This window comes from Ictalurus furcatus, chromosome 22 (assembly GCF_023375685.1).
Source record: "Ictalurus furcatus strain D&B chromosome 22, Billie_1.0, whole genome shotgun sequence".
NCBI lineage: Eukaryota > Metazoa > Chordata > Actinopteri > Siluriformes > Ictaluridae > Ictalurus > Ictalurus furcatus.
This window is the reverse complement of record NC_071276.1, coordinates 7,496,519-7,514,638: the sequence shown is the minus strand read 5'-3', so window position 1 is coordinate 7,514,638 and position 18,120 is coordinate 7,496,519. Positions and strand designations below refer to the sequence as shown.

General features: G+C 39.8%; 2 protein-coding genes across 2 annotated transcripts in view; one reads left to right on the top strand and one right to left on the bottom strand.

Moving 5' to 3' along the window:
• The first annotated feature begins 5,653 nt into the window (after positions 1 to 5,653).
• fam81b (family with sequence similarity 81 member B) lies at positions 5,654 to 16,822 on the top strand. The gene is made up of 7 exons (XM_053654005.1): positions 5,654 to 6,171; positions 6,499 to 6,617; positions 8,592 to 8,721; positions 12,030 to 12,136; positions 14,316 to 14,451; positions 14,842 to 15,037; positions 16,114 to 16,822. Exons 1-7 carry the CDS (start codon positions 5,980 to 5,982, stop codon positions 16,245 to 16,247), a joined length of 1,014 nt encoding a protein of 337 aa, XP_053509980.1. The 5' UTR covers positions 5,654 to 5,979; the 3' UTR covers positions 16,248 to 16,822.
• A 361-nt stretch (positions 16,823 to 17,183) lies between these two features.
• The window catches only part of skic3 (SKI3 subunit of superkiller complex), a 30,481-nt gene continuing 29,544 nt past the window's right edge, over positions 17,184 to 18,120 (bottom strand). Inside the window, exon 42 of the mRNA XM_053653982.1 lies at positions 17,184 to 18,056. Within this exon, the coding sequence (XP_053509957.1) occupies positions 17,985 to 18,056 (72 nt within the window). The 3' untranslated portion in view covers positions 17,184 to 17,984. The remainder of the gene's footprint in view (positions 18,057 to 18,120) is intronic.

Genomic DNA, 18,120 nt, shown 5'->3' with positions numbered 1-18,120 from the left:
ATTTCTTATAGTAAATTTACATGGGATTTTCATCAAGTGACCAATCAAATGATTCCAGCAACGAGTCAAATTTAGGGCAATCGCTCATGAAGGGCGATCTCTCTGACACACCCTCAATAAAGGACATTACATTATAGCAGTGCTAACGTCTCAGACAAGCAAGATACACTAAATACAGTTGGAAGGTCCCCACATGGGGAAGTACAGGACATCACTTCCCTAGTGAACCAATACCAGTGTCATTTGCATTAATGAACAATACAAATGGGAATGAGTTAAATTTCCCTAAAGAGACTTTACATAGACTGTTTTATAAACTGTATGAGTGTGAAACAGACACTGTGATGAAATTAAATCCTGGGGAAATCATCAGGAGAATCATCAGCCCACTAATGAGAAGTTAGTGAGTATGGCGAAGACATCTGTCTCAACACTAAGCTGTTTATCATGTTTATCATGTTCTCAACACCTGACGTCTCGTTTTGAATCAGTAATCAAAACATGTTGACATGTTCTTTCCTCTTCTCTTTTCATTTGCTGTGTAATATAATTTAGTGTAAGTGGTTGTCAGGTATACAGTCACACCCACAGAGCACTGACTGCAGTAGCTAAGAGATCAGATTAAACAACAGGCAGGTTCATACACGGGACAGAAGGGAAACCATTTGCAGGCAAGTGCTGGACTTTGTGTGGAAAATATGACGTATTTCATGTCTTAAAATGTCTACAAATTCAATTTTAGAAGAAGCCTAAAACACTATAGAATAGTAGTTCACTACAATAACGCCAGGCTAATGTGGTTTTAGACTTTAAACAATATGATCATGAAAGAATTTTGTTATTCCCAGAGAACCCTGATGCCAAAAGGTATAAAAAAAAGTGTAAACTTGTCCAGTGAGACAGATTTACAGCCGTACAGTAGGTCTATAAATGTTATCGTAAAAGTCTAATTTTATTAGACTTTTATTTCTCTGTTTTAAAGGCACATTCTGTGATTCTTAGGACAACAAAATGATTGGCACATTCTTAGGACAACAAAATGATTGTCCTGAGCCTTGTTTATAAGCAATAATTCTGCGCCAACAAGTCTCACAGCCAAAGACACTGCTCTGGTCATTAACCCCTTCATGCACAAAGCATTTAAAAACATCTAGATTCTTTACTTTAAATTGTATATCATATGAACTTGAATTGGAATTCTTGAATTCTTCCAATGTGTTTAGAAACAAAAGTTTTAACATTCAGACATTGTTTTTGAATAAAATATACAGGAGCAACATAATTGAAATGTACACTGGGTTAAAAACAACCCAAATCGGGTTATTTTTAGCCCAACGGCTGGGTATAGGACATTTTGGGTTAAACAAACCCATCAAGTTGTCTTGTTCATTTTAACCCAGCAAATGGCTTGTTTTTCCAACTGAAAGGATGTTTTCATTTTTTACAAAAACCCTGGGTTAATTTGATTTCATAAATGTTTTAATATTTTCAGGGTTATTTTTACTCTTTGAAAATGTCAAATCTACCACATTATAAACAAATATGTCAGCATGCTATCTCCTTTATTTATACACAAGAAAGTGTTCAGAAATGTATTGCTAGAGCTGCTAAAGTGGTGTTTACATATAGACTTTGAAATAATTGACTCAAATAAGTCATATATTTAAGATGAAAACGTCAGATTTTCACCAACTTACGATCCAGTGGGCATTACAAACAAGTAAACCAAAGCTAACGAAGATAGCGGTGCATTTAATGTCATGTAAACTGGACTGTTATCGCACCTTTTTGCTTTTTCTAGTGTACAGTAATGGTTTTATGGATAAATATTTTGATACGGACCTTCACTCAATCATGTGTTCATTTTTAACACACTTGCAGAAAACATTTTGTGTTGCTTTTAACTATGCTAACAATTGCATGAAATTCAGGTGACATTCATTAAAATCATTTAAACATTAGACAGATGTAAGAATTGGAGTTGATGCATCTTCTTACAAATCTCCCGGCCATCTGGGAAGACAAGAGACCCACTTCCTTCCGTCTGAAAAGCTGTAAAAGAGCAAAAAGAGTGTTGGTTAGTTGTTAGCTACAAAATATGAAGAAATGCCTTTGGGCTTCAACTGAGAAATTTTGGAAATGTGGCCTCCGCTCTCCTAATGAACAAAATGACGCTGTAGACTCACCAGGAAACTCTAGCTAGCTTGCGAATGTTTATTTTCCAGCCTTTAGCACTTCAATGCCAATTTTTTGAACAACCTAATTAAGTCAACAAACATTACAGAGATGGTGAAAAGCATTACAACCTAAACCCTATCCTCTCTTTTTGTCACGTTAACCTTGTGAAGAACTTTTGGCCTTGACATTACTGAGCTAGCTAAGTTCTGTTAGCCACTGACTGTCTGCACCTGATAACCAGCATTAACCTTCACTGAATACATGAAGAAACCCGGACCTAACCCATCCTCCTAATGCGAATTACTACAGCTGGCCTTGTCCAAAACACTTGCTAAATGTAGTTAACGTTAACCCATTCTCTGTATTACATCATGGTGAAGAGCTGTAATGCTACATTATTGTCAACTTTCAAAACAGGAATAGGAATGCCTAATATTACGGCGAGCTGTATGCTAAAGTAATGCTATCAACTCAGGTGAGCTTTTAGATTAGCATCACTCATCCCTACGGTGACTGGTGACAGCATCCAGCTAGCTAACCCTAACTCGGAGTCTCAGATAAGATGCAGACCCAGAGAATTATATAATAACCTCAGTCCATATTTCCCAGCCAACATAAACACATGACACTAGTAGTGTAACGCCAACCCTGAGGAAGCAGTACATCATCTTCACTTTTGAAGCCGTAGTGATAGGTAAAGTTAATTTTCACTCACTGAGTTACTATTTTCCAATGAATACATTTTTTAGAGCTCCCTGCCTAAATATAATAAACTCGGCCAGGAATTTTCAGCAGCATTAATGCTTAACAATGATGAACATTAACTTAACTGTGGCCATTTGGTTTCCTCTCCTCAAAAACCACTACCTCCACCTGAGGCGAATTCAAACAGTCCACACTGAGTTGAATTGGACCCAATGAGCTGGGCTGAGGTGTTTGGGTGGGGGAGGAGGAGGGGTGCATTGATTCAACTGTCAGTGAAAATGACCCAACCAATAACCCAACGGTTGGGTTACACAAAACTACCCCAAAAAACTACCCAAGACTGAGAAAATTACCCAATTAAATGACCCAAAGGCTTAAGCCAGGGTTTGGGTAGAAAAAATAACCCACCACACAACATTTACACAGTTTAGGACTGTTGCATGATGGCACTGATTTCAATAAACACTAAGGTGTTTACTGAAGTTGTATTTATTTATTTATTTATTTATTATAGGTTTTTGGATAGAAGGCTTCAGATGTAACAGACATATGCTGCACTGAAAATGCCAAATAGTCTAGAGAGCAGCAGAAATCAGGATAATTGCATAATCAGGATATGTTGCATTACAATAGTGGTTTTGAGTGATCTGGGGGTGATTTACTTAAATTTGATATTTTCCTAAAAACAGCCTTAATGAAAGGGTTAACAGAATTTAACCACTGATCTGTTGGAAACATGCCTTTTACGATGATAACACAACCGTTTTGTGGTTGAGTTGTTTTTCTGCCAGCTAATAATAGTAAGCTAGGTAAGAGATGAATGGTACAGATAACTGCTGCTACGAAACTTAAACTCATATTAAAATGCACCATTTGCTAATTTTTTTAAGATCATCATTAAAAGAGTTTTTTTTTCTCAACTGAAATCTCCACGAAAGAAAAAAAAATATTGTTCTGCTACACTACCGATGCTACTAAGCAATCAAGTGATATGCTAATAACAGAATACTGATGTATGTAAATAAGACAACAATATGAAATTGTGAATGTTTCAGTTGAGTGGAAATGTTTCTATTGATTTTTGAGTTAAAAAATATCATTAATCTACAAAAATAGCTATATATTACAGCTAATGCAGAGTTTACGCTACATGACGTTAGGCTCGATTTTCACTCGCCGATAGTTTTGTGGAGATCGCCGACAAAAGCCCGAAATCACATTGCAAATCAGAACTCGCTCCCGTGAGCGGCCCAATGTACAAATGATCAAAGACGCGATCTGAGAGAAGCGCAGACGCGTCACCGATATAAGTGAGATATCGAACATGTTAAATATCTGGACCTGTCTGCAATTCAAAATCGCGTAATGTGAAATGTGTTTTGACTGAATATAACTGCAGCGCTGACCTACAGCCATTGAGAGAGCAAGAAACTGTTCTAAAAGATGAAAAGGAGCCAGTAATAAAGGTAAAGGGTGAACAGGCAAGTTATTAGAATATTCATATCAAGATTTTGATATAACCTGCTTTAATTTTGTTTGTTTACAGAATTTGAGCAGTTTTTTATCCTTATGATCTTATGATTCATCCATTTTCTATTCCGCTTATCCTACTGGGTCACGGAGAACCTGGAGCCTATCCATGGAAGCATTGGGCACAAGTATACACTGGACGGGGTGCAAATCCATCGCAAGGCACAATCACATACACATTCACACACACTACGGCATGTCAGTCAGTCTACCATGCATGTCTTTGGACTGGGGGAGGAAACCGGAGTACCCGGAGGAAACCCCCACATCACGCAAGGAGAACACACAAACTCCACACACACACACAGGGCCGTGGTGGGAATCAAACCCCCAACCCTGGGAGTGTGAGGTGAACGCATTAACCATTAACCCACCTATCCACCTATCCTATCAAACATCGAAATCTGACACACTTTTTACTATAAATGACATTTTTGTAGTTTGCCTTTTTTCTAATTTCGTCCTAAGATTATATAAACTTATGTAAAGACAGTACATTTGCAGCATTTTAAAATAATTTTGCATACTCATACTCAAAACGTTCTTCCCAAATTTTTTCAACTTTAATTTTTCACCTTAAAAGGATATCCTTAAACGCAGATTAGACTGATATTCTACTAATGTGCAATTACTTGTTATAATATATAATACACAGTCATTGTGTAACACCACTATAAACAGTATGCAAATTGAACTTGAAATCAAGTCGTCTGGCTTCAACACTCTGGAAGTGATCATGTTGGGACCCATGTTTAATCCATGACCTTTCAGTTATTTGATTAGGCCATTATTAAAAAAGAACTAATGCATTGAGATCATCAGCATGACACCATGACAGCAGCTAATCTCATGTGATTCATGAAGGTCCTCAGGGGTGTTCACAGATTTAAGTGAGTTTAACAGAAACACTGTTAATAGGCACTTTGTGCCTCTCAGCTTATTAAGATGTTTAGACCCAACTGCCAGGCTCTCTAATTGTAACTATTAACATAGGCGTGGTGACCTGGAAAAACCCATCATATGGTGCTGTTAATGAGTTCTCGGAAAAAATGGAAAAATTGGGTTTTAAATGCTGTAACTGTTGTGCTATACATGATTTGAGATACATGCAAAATGGGAAAGATTGTAGTTCTCAGATCTATCTATAGATCTACCTCACTACATGAAGGGTGTTTCTAGACCAATACACATTTTACTTAGTCTATTATTAATAATATCTCATTGGATATTGCATTTATTTTTGCTCTATTGTTTTCATTTATTGGAAAAAATACTTGTTTTTACAGTATGTACACATAATGAAAAAAGTGACATATAAGCACTACACGCATTTACACATATACATAGTATTTATTATGTCTACATAATATCAATATTTTTGCAAGAAAGTCTATCTATCTATCTATCTATCTATCTATCTATCTCTCATGAAATTAAACCCCAAGATAAAAAGTTCTCTCATAAGAAGTTCTCTCATAACAGTTAACCATAATATTAACCACGATTTGAAACACTCCATTGTAAATTCTAAATGTATATTTTGCCTGTTCACAAAGGCCAGCATATATGGAGATGAGCAGACCAGAACAAACCCTGGCCACTTTGCTAGAGAAGGCATTCAGGATCAAAGAAGATGTGGTCAGCAGTCTGCATGCCACGCAGGGATCTGTTTTGATGGAGGCATCTGCAAGGAAACTACTAGAAAACCACATACATATCATCACAAATATTGTCAAACACCTCAGCAAGGATATTCAGGTATACTAGTGTCTACTGATAGTTATAGTAGAAATTGAGTCTATATTCACTTTCTTAGGAATGAATTAAGAAATGGGACATTGACCATGTGAGGGAGAACGAATCATGTGACACATTGCCACAATTTCTCTCTCCAAGTGTGATTTAGCTAAGACAGATTTGAAAATGCATACGAGTAGATTAAGTACGTAAATCAGTGTCACTGAATCATTGGTTGCAAAAGGAGTTAAATGACTTCCAAACTAATTTATTTAGCAGAGTGACTGTTGTAATGAACAGTCAGTTATTTAATTCTTAGTGTTATAACAACTCAACTGTTACTCATAGGTGCTGGAGGCTCAGATTGTTCAGAGGGACAGTATAGCATCAGGGACAACTTTTGCAGTTCAAAGCCTGGATCACAAGAACTTGGCTGTGGTTGGAGATCTTCGGGGTAGAGTGGCCAGGTATCGATTTAAAAAATCATGAAAGTAAAATGTCAGTGTAAACAGTCACATACAATACACACACACACACACACACACACACACACACACACACACAGTATATGGCCTAAGGCATTTGGGCACCTGACCATTGCAGCCAGTTGTGCTTGTTGAACATCCCATTCCAAAACATGGGCATTAACATAGAGGTGGTCCCCATTCTGCTGCTATAACAGCCACCACTGTTCTGGAAAGGCTTTCAACATTCCACTTAATCCCAAAGGGGTTCAGCAGGGTTGCAGTCAAGGCTCAGTTCCAACCACTCGGTTCTTCCACTCCAACCTTGGCAAACCATGTTTTCCTAGACCTTGCTTTGAGCACAGGGATGCTGTCATGCTGGAACAGGTTTGGGCTAGAGCCCTTAGTTCTACTTGACAATTGTGTGATTCCAAGTTTGTGGCAACAGATTGGGGAAGGCCCACATATGGGTGTGAGAGTTTTTGTTACCTCTGAAATAAGGAACCCACACTAGGTACACATCTGACATTTTCCTCGGTGTTGCAGTCTTTACAGTCCACCAAAAAACCAGAAACTGTAAGGTTCTCAATGCTTTAATCCTTTGCCTTAGTTACTCATATTAAGGTTCAGTCTACACCGGGACAACAATTCACTGACACCTAAAGGCAATTTTGAGCCAATCCACATACTGGCATATTTTCATACAGTGAGAGGAAACCCATCTCGAGCTCAGCATCAAATTGAAGCTGGTGGAGCTGTTAGGTGGCAACACTACATATGCCATCATGCAGCATAAATATTGATTTTGTCTGCTTGTTCTTTGGCCCCCACCACCACTATATATTATGCTAGGATCTGTGTAAGTACCTCCATAAACAGGTTCCTTGCTTACATTCTTTTGAGTTCTATTGTGTAGGGGCAGATAAGGCAAGCAGGACTGAGACAGCTGACTACTTGGATTCAATGTCCTCCATGTTCTAGTTAAAATTCTCTGTGGACTAATGAGACTGTGACATCTAGCCTGGGCTTTCTCACTCCAGACCACCAGCAGGTGCCCACCCCTGAATATTAACCCCGCTTCTTTGGTGGTGTTTCCTTTGTCCTGTTGAACTGCTATATTAAAGCATATGAACTTGAACTTCCACGTGAAGCCTTACAGTTTCCCTGACAGTTTTGTGAGCTCTGAGCCATGTTTTTGTGGATAGATTCTTGTGTTTGACCTTGCCTTGCCTTGATTTGATCTATCTTTGGCCCTTTGCCTTGACATTCTGTTTTGACATTTATTCTGCTATTTTGGTATTTTGATCCCGCCTGGTACCTTGACCCCGATTCTGGATTGTGGTTTGGATTTGTTTATGTTGTTGGTGATTTTTTTCTGACCATTTTTCTGACCCTTCATGGTTTGTCCAAATAAACCTCATGCATATGGAACCTTACACAATGTCTCTGAGTCCTGCATTACGAAGGCTTCGCCTGCTACCATGGATCCAGCTAAGGTGCACAACCTCCAAACCACTGTAACCTCCCAAGGCCAATTACTCTGCAATCATAAACAGTGGATTCAATAGATGATCAGTGTAATATAGAAGATTTTCCAAACCTGCAGAGGGGATCAGAGAGCAACCTGTTTTAAAGTCTGTATGTCTCTTCCATGTCACTCTACCCTTATAGAAATCCTGAGAAACCAAAAATGAATTGAGAATTCCAGCACGCTATGCTAACTTGCATGAAGTGTTCAGCAAGGATAAACCCTTCAAGTTACCACCCCACCGACCCTGGGACTGTTCTATTGCTGGTTGGCAGGCACTACTCCCCCTAGAGGGTGTGTTTACTCCCTTTCTGTTCCAGAAACCAAAGCCATGAAAGAGTACATTGCTGAAGCCTTGGCTCAAGGGTACCTCAACCCATCCATGTCACATGCCACTGATACCCCAGGTCTCTTGAACCATTAATCTAAGGCTATTTTTGTGTTAATAGGTGTGATGCCACTATAGCCAAGCTGTCTGCGGATGTTGCAGCTAGAGGACAGGAAATCCTGACGCTCCAGCAGGAAGTCACTGAGATGCATTCTGTAATTGAGCTCAGACTCAGAGACTTGGAGCTCAAGGTGAGACATTATGAATTCATATGAAAACGAAAACCTTAAAAATGTATTACAAAAAAATCTGATGAAGTTCAGGAAACTTTGTAACCTTGCCTTGTGTAAGAGATCAGTATAACAAACACAGCAGTAAATGCAGTCAGTCTACCTAAAGGTGTGTAAAACCTTACTAGTTCTCATGATTTGTTAGGGCTCAGGTGGTTAAGGCTATGGGTTAGTGATCTGAATGTTGGGCGTTCAAGCTCCAGCACATGCCATGCTGTCATTGTTGGGCCCGTGAGCAACACCCTATCTGCTCCAGGGGCATTGTATCATGTATATGTGACAAATAAAGGCTTCCTCGTCACTGTCAACATTTGACTCAATTATTATTTTTTTGTATCAACATGGGGGAAAATAGCAGTATGGATGGGCTGCATGAAAAAATAGAGACCAGACTACAAAATGCAGTACGTGAAATTTGCCACTGAAACTAAATGTTTGGCCATGCATACTTGACACCCCACCTGACACCAACTGTGGTATTGTGGATCATTGATGCTTTAGGGCTGTTTACACTTGTGAAGACTGATGAGATCATAAATATCATTATATACCAGGGAAGTTTTTTCCCCCAGAAAGATTTGATTGTAGAAGGATATTTCAAGATAGATAAGATGGACTCAAACATACATGCAAATCAGCAGAATTTGGTTCGAAGAACAGAAAATCAGTGCTTGGCAGAGGCCATTTCCATCTCTGTAAACCCTAACTGAATACCTGTGGTCTAAACTGAAGATGATATGTACAAATTTAAGACTATAATACATTTTTTTTAACCTTGTTTGGGGTTAGGGAGGGGATAGTGAAGGGTGCTAGTAGTTCTGGTTGATGGTATGTTAGAAAATGTGTGAAATAGAAAACCAGCAGCTTAAAACACATCTGTTTATCACAGGGCTGTTTCTATAAACACACCCCTCCGAAAGTACGGCAAGGCCAATTTAACATCTAGATGTGTTAAACAATTTAGAACATGACACCGTTGGTGGCAGACCACCCAAATATTTTAGGTGAAAAGTAGGCAAAAAAATGTAGGCAAACGTATAGTATAGGAACAGATAGTCTTAAAGTACAGTAAATTGTATTTAATAACACTTAATATTCGCTTGTAATAACTGCATCAAACCAACAACCCACTGACATCACCAAATTGTTGATGTCTTTTCAGGCTTCGTACTGCAGCTTCGTTCAGTTGTTGTTTGTTTTGGTGGGTTTCTCCCTTCAGTCTCCTCTTCAGGAGGTGAAATGCTGCTCAGTTGGGTTAAGGTCTAGTGATTGACTTGGCCAGTCTAAAACGTTCCACTTTTCCCCCCCTGATGAAATCCTTTGCTGAGTTGGCAGTATGTTTTTGGGTCATTGTCTTTGTGCATGATGAAGTTCCTCCTAATTAGGTAGGCTGCATTTCTCTGTAAATTAGCAGACAGAAAGTCTCTGTAGCCTTCTGAATTCATTCTGCTGCTACCATTATGAGTTGCATCATCAATAAAGATGAGTGAGCCTGTTCCAGAAGCAGCCATGTGCATGACCAATGAGCTCATATGTTTTGGATCATGAGCAGATCCTTTATTTCTCCACTCTTTGGCTTTTCTATCACTGTGATAGAGGTTAATCTTATTTCCAGAACTTTTGTGGCTCAGCTCTGTATTTTTTTTTCCGGAAATTCCAATCTGGTCTACTGATTTTTACTGCTGATGAGTGGTTTGCATTTTGTGGTATGGCCTGCGCTTTCTTTTCTTCTTCAAACGGTGGATTATGATAACTTCACCCCTGCCATGTGGAGTTGGTGGTGATGTCACTGACTGTTGTTTTTGGATTTTTTTCTTCACAGCTCTCACAATGATCCTGCTCTTGTTTTTCTTGACCAACCTGTTTGATGTCTAGTTATTAGTTTCTTTCTTTTTCAGGACATTCCCAATTGTTGTACTGTCCAGGCCCAATGCTTGTTCAAGAATCAAGATTTTCCCTCTTCTCTCAGTTTCAAAATGGCTTGCTTTTCTCCCAGAGACAGCTCTCTGGTCTTCACGTTGGTTTGTCCTTTATAAACAAATGCAGTCTTCACAGGCGAAACCCAGGGCTCAAACCAAGAGCAGATATTCAGAGCTAGTGATTGTTTAAACAGTCAATCTAACAAGGCACACTTGAGCAACAAGAAACACCTGTTAGTTACATGTTATAACATTTTGCTCACTTGAAAAATGGGTCAGTTCAAACAAAAGGTGCCATGTTCTAAATTGTTTAACGCATGTAAAGATCAAGAAATGAAAAGTGACATTCAGATCGATCATCGCATATTCAACCTTTTGATCTCAAATCCAAATGTCCTCAGAGTACAGCAAAAACAAAATAATTAGACTTACTGTTCTAATATTTTCAGAGGTATCTGTATATATTAAATCCTGCATTTTAACAGAGCCCCCTAGTGTCCCGGGGCCCCTGTATGACCGCTTATACTGCATCTAGCTAGAAATTGCTCTGGATGCACATAAAGGTACATGATTTTGACCTGTGTGAGTTATTACACCGCCTCAACCCTAAGACATGCTGTAGCTCATTTCCATCGGAGAACTGCCCTGTTCTCATTCTCCTTTTAAAAAGCTCACTTGCTGTATTGAATGTAGAGCTCAGTGACAAACAGTAAATCACTATGATGTAAATACATTAAATCAAGGGAGAGCACTCTCAAGGTGCCATAAAGGTAACTGAAAAAGACAGGAAATCAAATCAGTGAAAGCCAGAAACAACCACACAATATGTCTAAACAGACAGAGCAGCAGAGCTGTAGATCACCATGCCAGGAAAGTGTGTAGTTCAGTTCCAAGTAGATTGATGATCTCAGTGTGTTTAGTTAGATCTTTCAAGGACCCTACTAAAGGTCTGCGCAAAAATCCCAGTCCCATTAGCTCCCAAAGGAATTCTGACCAATCTTCTCGTTCCCGTAACAAATCCAAACCAATTATTATTTTTGTTTGCTTGCAATATTTTCAAATTTTCTCTTCCCCCTCCCCCCCCAAACAACATTCTAATATAAGCTAAATTACTCAATATAAACTATATTAGTCATATAAACCACAGTGATACTAACCTGGATAAAGCAGAATGAATGCTGTAAATCAGTTACACAGCATCATGCGGGCACCCAACATGCTCCCACATTAATCAACATGGCTTTTCTTCTACAATTCTTCAGAACTGTATTACAATAAAAGGAGATACATGATGACCTTTTTATAATCCATATCTAAAATACCAGATTTGCCTGTCATCTCCTTTATTAGATTTCAGAGTCTTTGGGAAGGTTGGAGACATCACAGTCAGAGCAGATTGTGTCCCAGAAGAATACTACAAGAGACATACAGAGAGACATCCAACAGCTTGAAATAAGGTGAGGTCATTTTTTTTAAATCACAGAATAGTCTAGAGTTCACCTCAGACACTATGAAAATTAGCATGAATTTATGAAAATATTATGTAACCTTAATAATACATGAAGATATTAAGTGTAGAAAGTGTTTGTTGTCAGAGCCATAGCTCCCTGTAGTTCTCACCTGGTATCCCATGGAAGTTAAACAGGGCTGAGGATAACCAGTACCTGGATGGGAGCCCCCCTCTTGGGGAGAACTAAGGTTGCTACTGGAAATGGTATTAGTGACACCAGCAGGGGGAGCTCACTCTGTGTGGGTCTTATTGCCCCAGTATAGTGACAGGGACAGTATAAAAACAGCATTATTTTTTTCTGATGAGACATTAAACCAAGGTCCTGAGTCACTGTGGTCATTAAAAATCCCAGGACACTTTTTGTAAAAGAGTATAATCCCAGTGTCCCGGCGAAATTCCCCCATTGGCCCTTATCTATCATGGCCCCCTAATAATCTCCATCCCTGAATTGGCTACATCACTCTCTCATCTCTTCTCCACTAATAGCTGATGTGTGGTGGGTGTTCTGGCACACTATGGCTGCCGTCGCATCATCCAGGTGGATGCTGCACACTGGTGGTGGTTTGAGGAGATTTCCCCCATACAATGTAAAGCATTTTGAGTGTCTAGAAAAGCGCTATATAAATCTAAGGAATTATTATTATTATTATTATTATTATTATTATTATTATTACTATTATGTTTTGCTTTTTAAATGATTTGCACCCTTACAATGACTTAAAGGAACTACCCAAACATTTTGGGACTTCTCTAAACATTTTGAAACTTCAAACAGTTCTTCATCATTATGTGAGGTGTTTCGATCATACAATAATTTTTGCTCAATTTCATTGTGGAGTGCCCATAATTTGGAGCTGACTCTAGAATCCCATCATTGTATACCATAACATCACAGTCTGTCTTTGAACTTCATATTTATTTTCATATTTCATTTCTTATTATAAGATAGCAAATAATTTGACCTGAATCTTATTGGCAGCCTAAGCAGCTACTATATTTCTTCTTCAAGGCAGTGGTGGTCACAGCGGTTTATCTGGTTTATGATCCGCATATTTGATTTGGCACAGGTTTTACGATGGATGTCTTTCCTGACGCAATTCTCCGGTTTTTTTTGGGCTTGGGACCAGCACTGAGAGAGTGTACTAGCTTGTGCAATCCCAGTAGTTAGGTTTGGTGACCAGTATGGGGTTCAAACCCATGGTCCTGAGATTAAGAGTCTCATGCACTACCAACTGAGAGTGAGTGTTGAGTCTAGCCAGTGTGACGAACATGAACAGCTTATAAGGATCTGGCTGGTTTGGCATAAATGGCCCCCAGAGACAAATTACGACTTAGTATTAGTGGTTATAAATTGGCTCGCTCATTCAGCCACAAGAATATTAGTGAGGTCTGGCACTGATGTCAGGTGAGGAGACCTGGTGGAGGAGTGTTTCAGTTCATCCAAAAGTCAAACCATATCTTCATGGAGCTTGCTTTGTGATCATGGGCATTGTCAAGCTGGAACAGGTTTGTGCCACTTAGTTCCAGGGAAGGGATACTGTAAAGCATAGCACACAAAGACATCCTATGCTTCCAAGTTTGTGCCAGCAATTTGGGGAAGACTCACATATGGGTGTGATGGTCAGGTGTCCAAAAACCTTTGGCCATACAGTGTATTTGCCCTCTTCTATTGAAGAGAGCCTTGGATGAACTTCAATTGTGATCCAAATGGCAGCATTAGAGTTCAAACGACTGGAGATTCAGAGACATTGCATTAACAAAAACTTGCAGGGCGCATTAGCAAGCTATGTGACTCAGGAGGGTTCATGGTAATTTTAAGATTATAACATCTGCACTGAGGGGAACAAACCAATTTAAAGGCTAATAAGACAAGGTTGCTGATCAAAGTGAGAAACACTTCAACCACTAATTTGAAAATGAACGGAAGTAATACAAGAGGGAAGCATTTGACCATATTTGAACTTTTGCCCTTTGATTTGCACTCATTTGTTATTAAACTATCCACTGACTTCTGCTCCATCGCCAGAAAACTCTACTAACGCTAATGCGTAGTTCCACTAATATGCTTGGAAGATTTTATAAAAGGAAAATCTATCTGTGTGAGTTATACTCTTGTGGATGTGTAGGACATCCCATGGATTGAGGAAGCTGGAGGAGGAAGCAGCCAGGATCAGGAAATGGACAGAAGAGCAGCTGAGCAACACGGCCCAAACGCAAACACAAAACAGGCAACAGCTGCACGCACTGCTGCAGGACAGAATGGTAAATTCTGTGTGTTGGTGTTCAGATCAAACGAGATAAGTAAGCGCTGTAGTGATGGCTGGTTGGGAGAACTAAAAAATCTAATATCAATCAGTAGCGTGACAGTGAAATTCTTATTATTGAGCAATGCATTGTATCACAAGGTCTTATCAATGGCATAATAAAAAGGATGTGGGACAACTATTACACTATTACAAAGAAAAAACCCCACTTATGGTCATATGTCGCTTAGTGTACTTTTTCCTTTGATTGGACAGTGTGTTCTTAGACTATATTTATATATATATATATATATAAATGAAGGTAGTTAGCTAGGAAGATTGGAATTCCAGGCATCATATTTGTCCTGACGTTTCTTCATTTAATAATTCCATGTTTGTGTGTGTTGAGGTGGAGGTGGAGGAGAAGCTGAAAGCACAAGTAGATCTCATTTCGACTCAGCTGGGCCGTGTGGAGAAGCAGTTGGAAAAGGAGCGTTCTGTAGATCGGGCAAAACAAACGGAGAGCAAAATGAACACCAGAATTCAGTCTTTGGAGAACAGTTTCCAAGCTGAACTGGAGCAGATGAGAAGGGAGTATCAGTCAGGTGAGTCAGGTGATCTGGTACAGTGCAATGGCGGTGATCTGGGGGCGCACGGTGGCTTAGTGGTTAGCACGTTTACCTCACACCTCAGGGGTTTGATTCCCACCGGGGCCATGTGTGTGCGGGGGTTTCCTCCGTGTACTCCGGTTTCCTCCCCCAGTCCAAAGACATGCATGGTAGACTGATTGGCATGTCCAAAGTGTCCGTAGTGTATGAATGGGTGTGTGAGTGTGTATGTGTGCCCTGTGATGGATTGGCACCCTGTCCAGGGTGTACCCTGCCTTGTGCCCCATGCCTCCTGGGATAGGCTCCAGGTTCCCCGTGACCCTGAAAAAGATAAGCGGTATAGAAGATGGATGGATGGATGGACTCCAGTATCTTGTGTTGCTGTATGCATTAGAGAGAGCTTCCTGGATCTGATTGTAGTTTTGAAGATTTTTTTTTTATTTATTTTGCCCAGCTTTCCAGTTTCAACAGCTTCTAGAGAAGTCTGAAAATCTAGAAACAGAACTCATTGTCATGGCTTTCCGACTTAACCACAGCACACAAAGTCAGACAGGTGTTTAATTTCACTGAGGTAATATATTATTTACTCCTCCAGCAGCTCTTGCAGAAGGTTCAATCTAAAAGTGCACTGCTGATCAGTTTGTGTGCCCAACATGCGTGTGAGGCAGGTGTCACTATGCATTTCAAACTATCCTGCAGCCTATTGGATTGTTTCTATTGTCTATTCACTAGCAATTTCCAGCGCATTCACCTAAAGTGGTAGTAACCGCAGCTGTAGTATTTCCCTAGAAAACTGCGAACACTTGACCTGTAAAACTCCAGGCCACTTCAGTAAATCTGAGCAGCCACAAAGAGCTTGACAAATAATCATTCAGCTGGTAGCAGCAAAAAGCTCTCACTCAATCTCACTGCTGAAGCAGGCTCGGGGAATGTAATGCATTATAGATGAGACTCCAGACACCAGACACACACTGACACACAGGCAGTTTTACAAGTGTTAGAAGAGGGCCCTCAGCACTTTGTATGTGTGTGTGTGTGTGTGTGTGTGTGTGTGTGTGTGATGTGACACACAGGTTTCCAATTGGTTCATGATGCCATCGCTTCCCTCAGACACATTGGCGACACCAAGGCCAAACTAGACAAAGGAGAACTGAAGAAAGACATCAGGCAGATTCGGAGGATGGTGGTGGGACAGACAGATGCCTGAGCTATACAGAAAACAAGAGAAGGTGAATGGGGAACATTCCGGATCAGATTGCTTTTAAACCAACATGGTCAACACTCGTGATGTCATTTTAATGAATGATCATTCGTTTGATAATAGAGACAGTTTTGCTATTCTGAGCTTAATCAATTACACATGAGTCTGATGTAAATGGAATACAAGATAAAGCAGTTAAAGCACACCTATTATAGTTTTTCAGATATTACCTTTCATGTAGTGTGCTATAGAGCTGTTTGTGAATGTAAAAACGTCTGCAAAGTTTCAAAAATCAAAGCGCATGACAAAAGGAGTTATTGACTCCCAAAAGAAAGAATCGATTCTGAACAGCTGAAACGAGTCGTTAGTGACTCCAGACTTTACTTCCTGTATTAACCTACGTAGGTTTGTAACAAAAAGCCCCGCCTCTGGTCTTCATTGTCTGCTCGCTGACAGACGGAGCTAAAACTCGTTATGGTAGTGGGTGTTTCCTTTTTGACACACGCTGACAGCGGTAGACCAATCACAACAGACTGGCACATCTGACCAATCAGACCAGAGTATGCTCTCTGAAAGGAGGAGTTTAGAATGAATCCCTTAGAACGAATCATTTAACGAGTCGTTTGTGACACTGGGGAGAAAAGGTAATGCTGCAATTTAAATTATGAGCACTTTAAAGTGTTTTTTGACCTTGACCTGACTTTTGACCTCTATTCTTCCATCTAGTGTTTCCTGTGCAACTGGCTATCATACAACCCCCAAGCAAAACAGACTGACCCCATGCTAGGTCGGCAAGGTGTTCTTTTCATCAAATGATGCTCCTTTTTTCCTCCAAACACACCTTGTGACCAAAGAGTTAATCGATTTACAGCACTTGTTTTCGTAAGATGTTGTTTTGCATATATCAGATGTTCACGCTTGTGATGAGGTCACAGCTGTTTCTGATGACTCTTCCATGCAGTTCATAAACTCTCAGTTTTTCCTTTTTGCTTAATTGCTTTATTGGACAAAAAAGCATACAGCCCACTGCAATTTGAAAGAAATCAAACTAATGACTACTTTCACGTCTCTTCTGGTACATGATCAAAGTGTTTGAGAAGTTTTCAGAAGTTTGGTATTAGACTCATTTTCATCTCTGCAGAACATCCATGAAGCATTTGTAAAAGGAGCAATGAGAAATGGCTTGGCTTGTCTGGGCTGGTTGAATGGTTCTTGGCTGTGGTTGTCTGGATCGATGATCTGAATCTGGCGCTGTGAAGGAGAAAGTGCGCTCGTATTTCATACAGCTATTGGCCATTGTGCGCTTGTGCTCTTATTTCATTGGCAGCATAAAACTTATAGGGGGGGAAAAAAAAAACACAAGCCTTAGGCTTTGGCAGAGTCTGCTTTAATTAAAGCAAAAACTCTTATTATACGCAATATATTAAACAGCATTTATTGTGCTGTGCTCGTATTTAGAAGTACTTTAGGCCTGCCTACTAGTTGTTAACGATTAATGGCAGCTGTGATCATCTTCGATTTTATTTCACAATTTTTAGGCACAAAACATGCATAGGACTCTCATAATTGTGAATTATGAGTGATCGGTTAACTGACAGTGCTTTATTAGGCCTAGAGCGGTTTTAATGTAGCTAATAATTGCAACCAAAACATGAAGGAAGGAGGCAGGATTGAGAACGTAGCTGCTGTATTGGCTGTGGCATGGCAGGGTGCTGAGTAGATGAGATTGGGATGCAGTGAGGCTCAGGGGAACAGCTGTTTATGGAACTCTAGCAGCCTGAGGTCTCCTGCTGCTTCAGCCTCCATCATCAGGGTCTACAGAAACAACGAGTCTTGTTCAGAGCGGAGTCACAATGTTATAAAGTAAAACAAATACAGA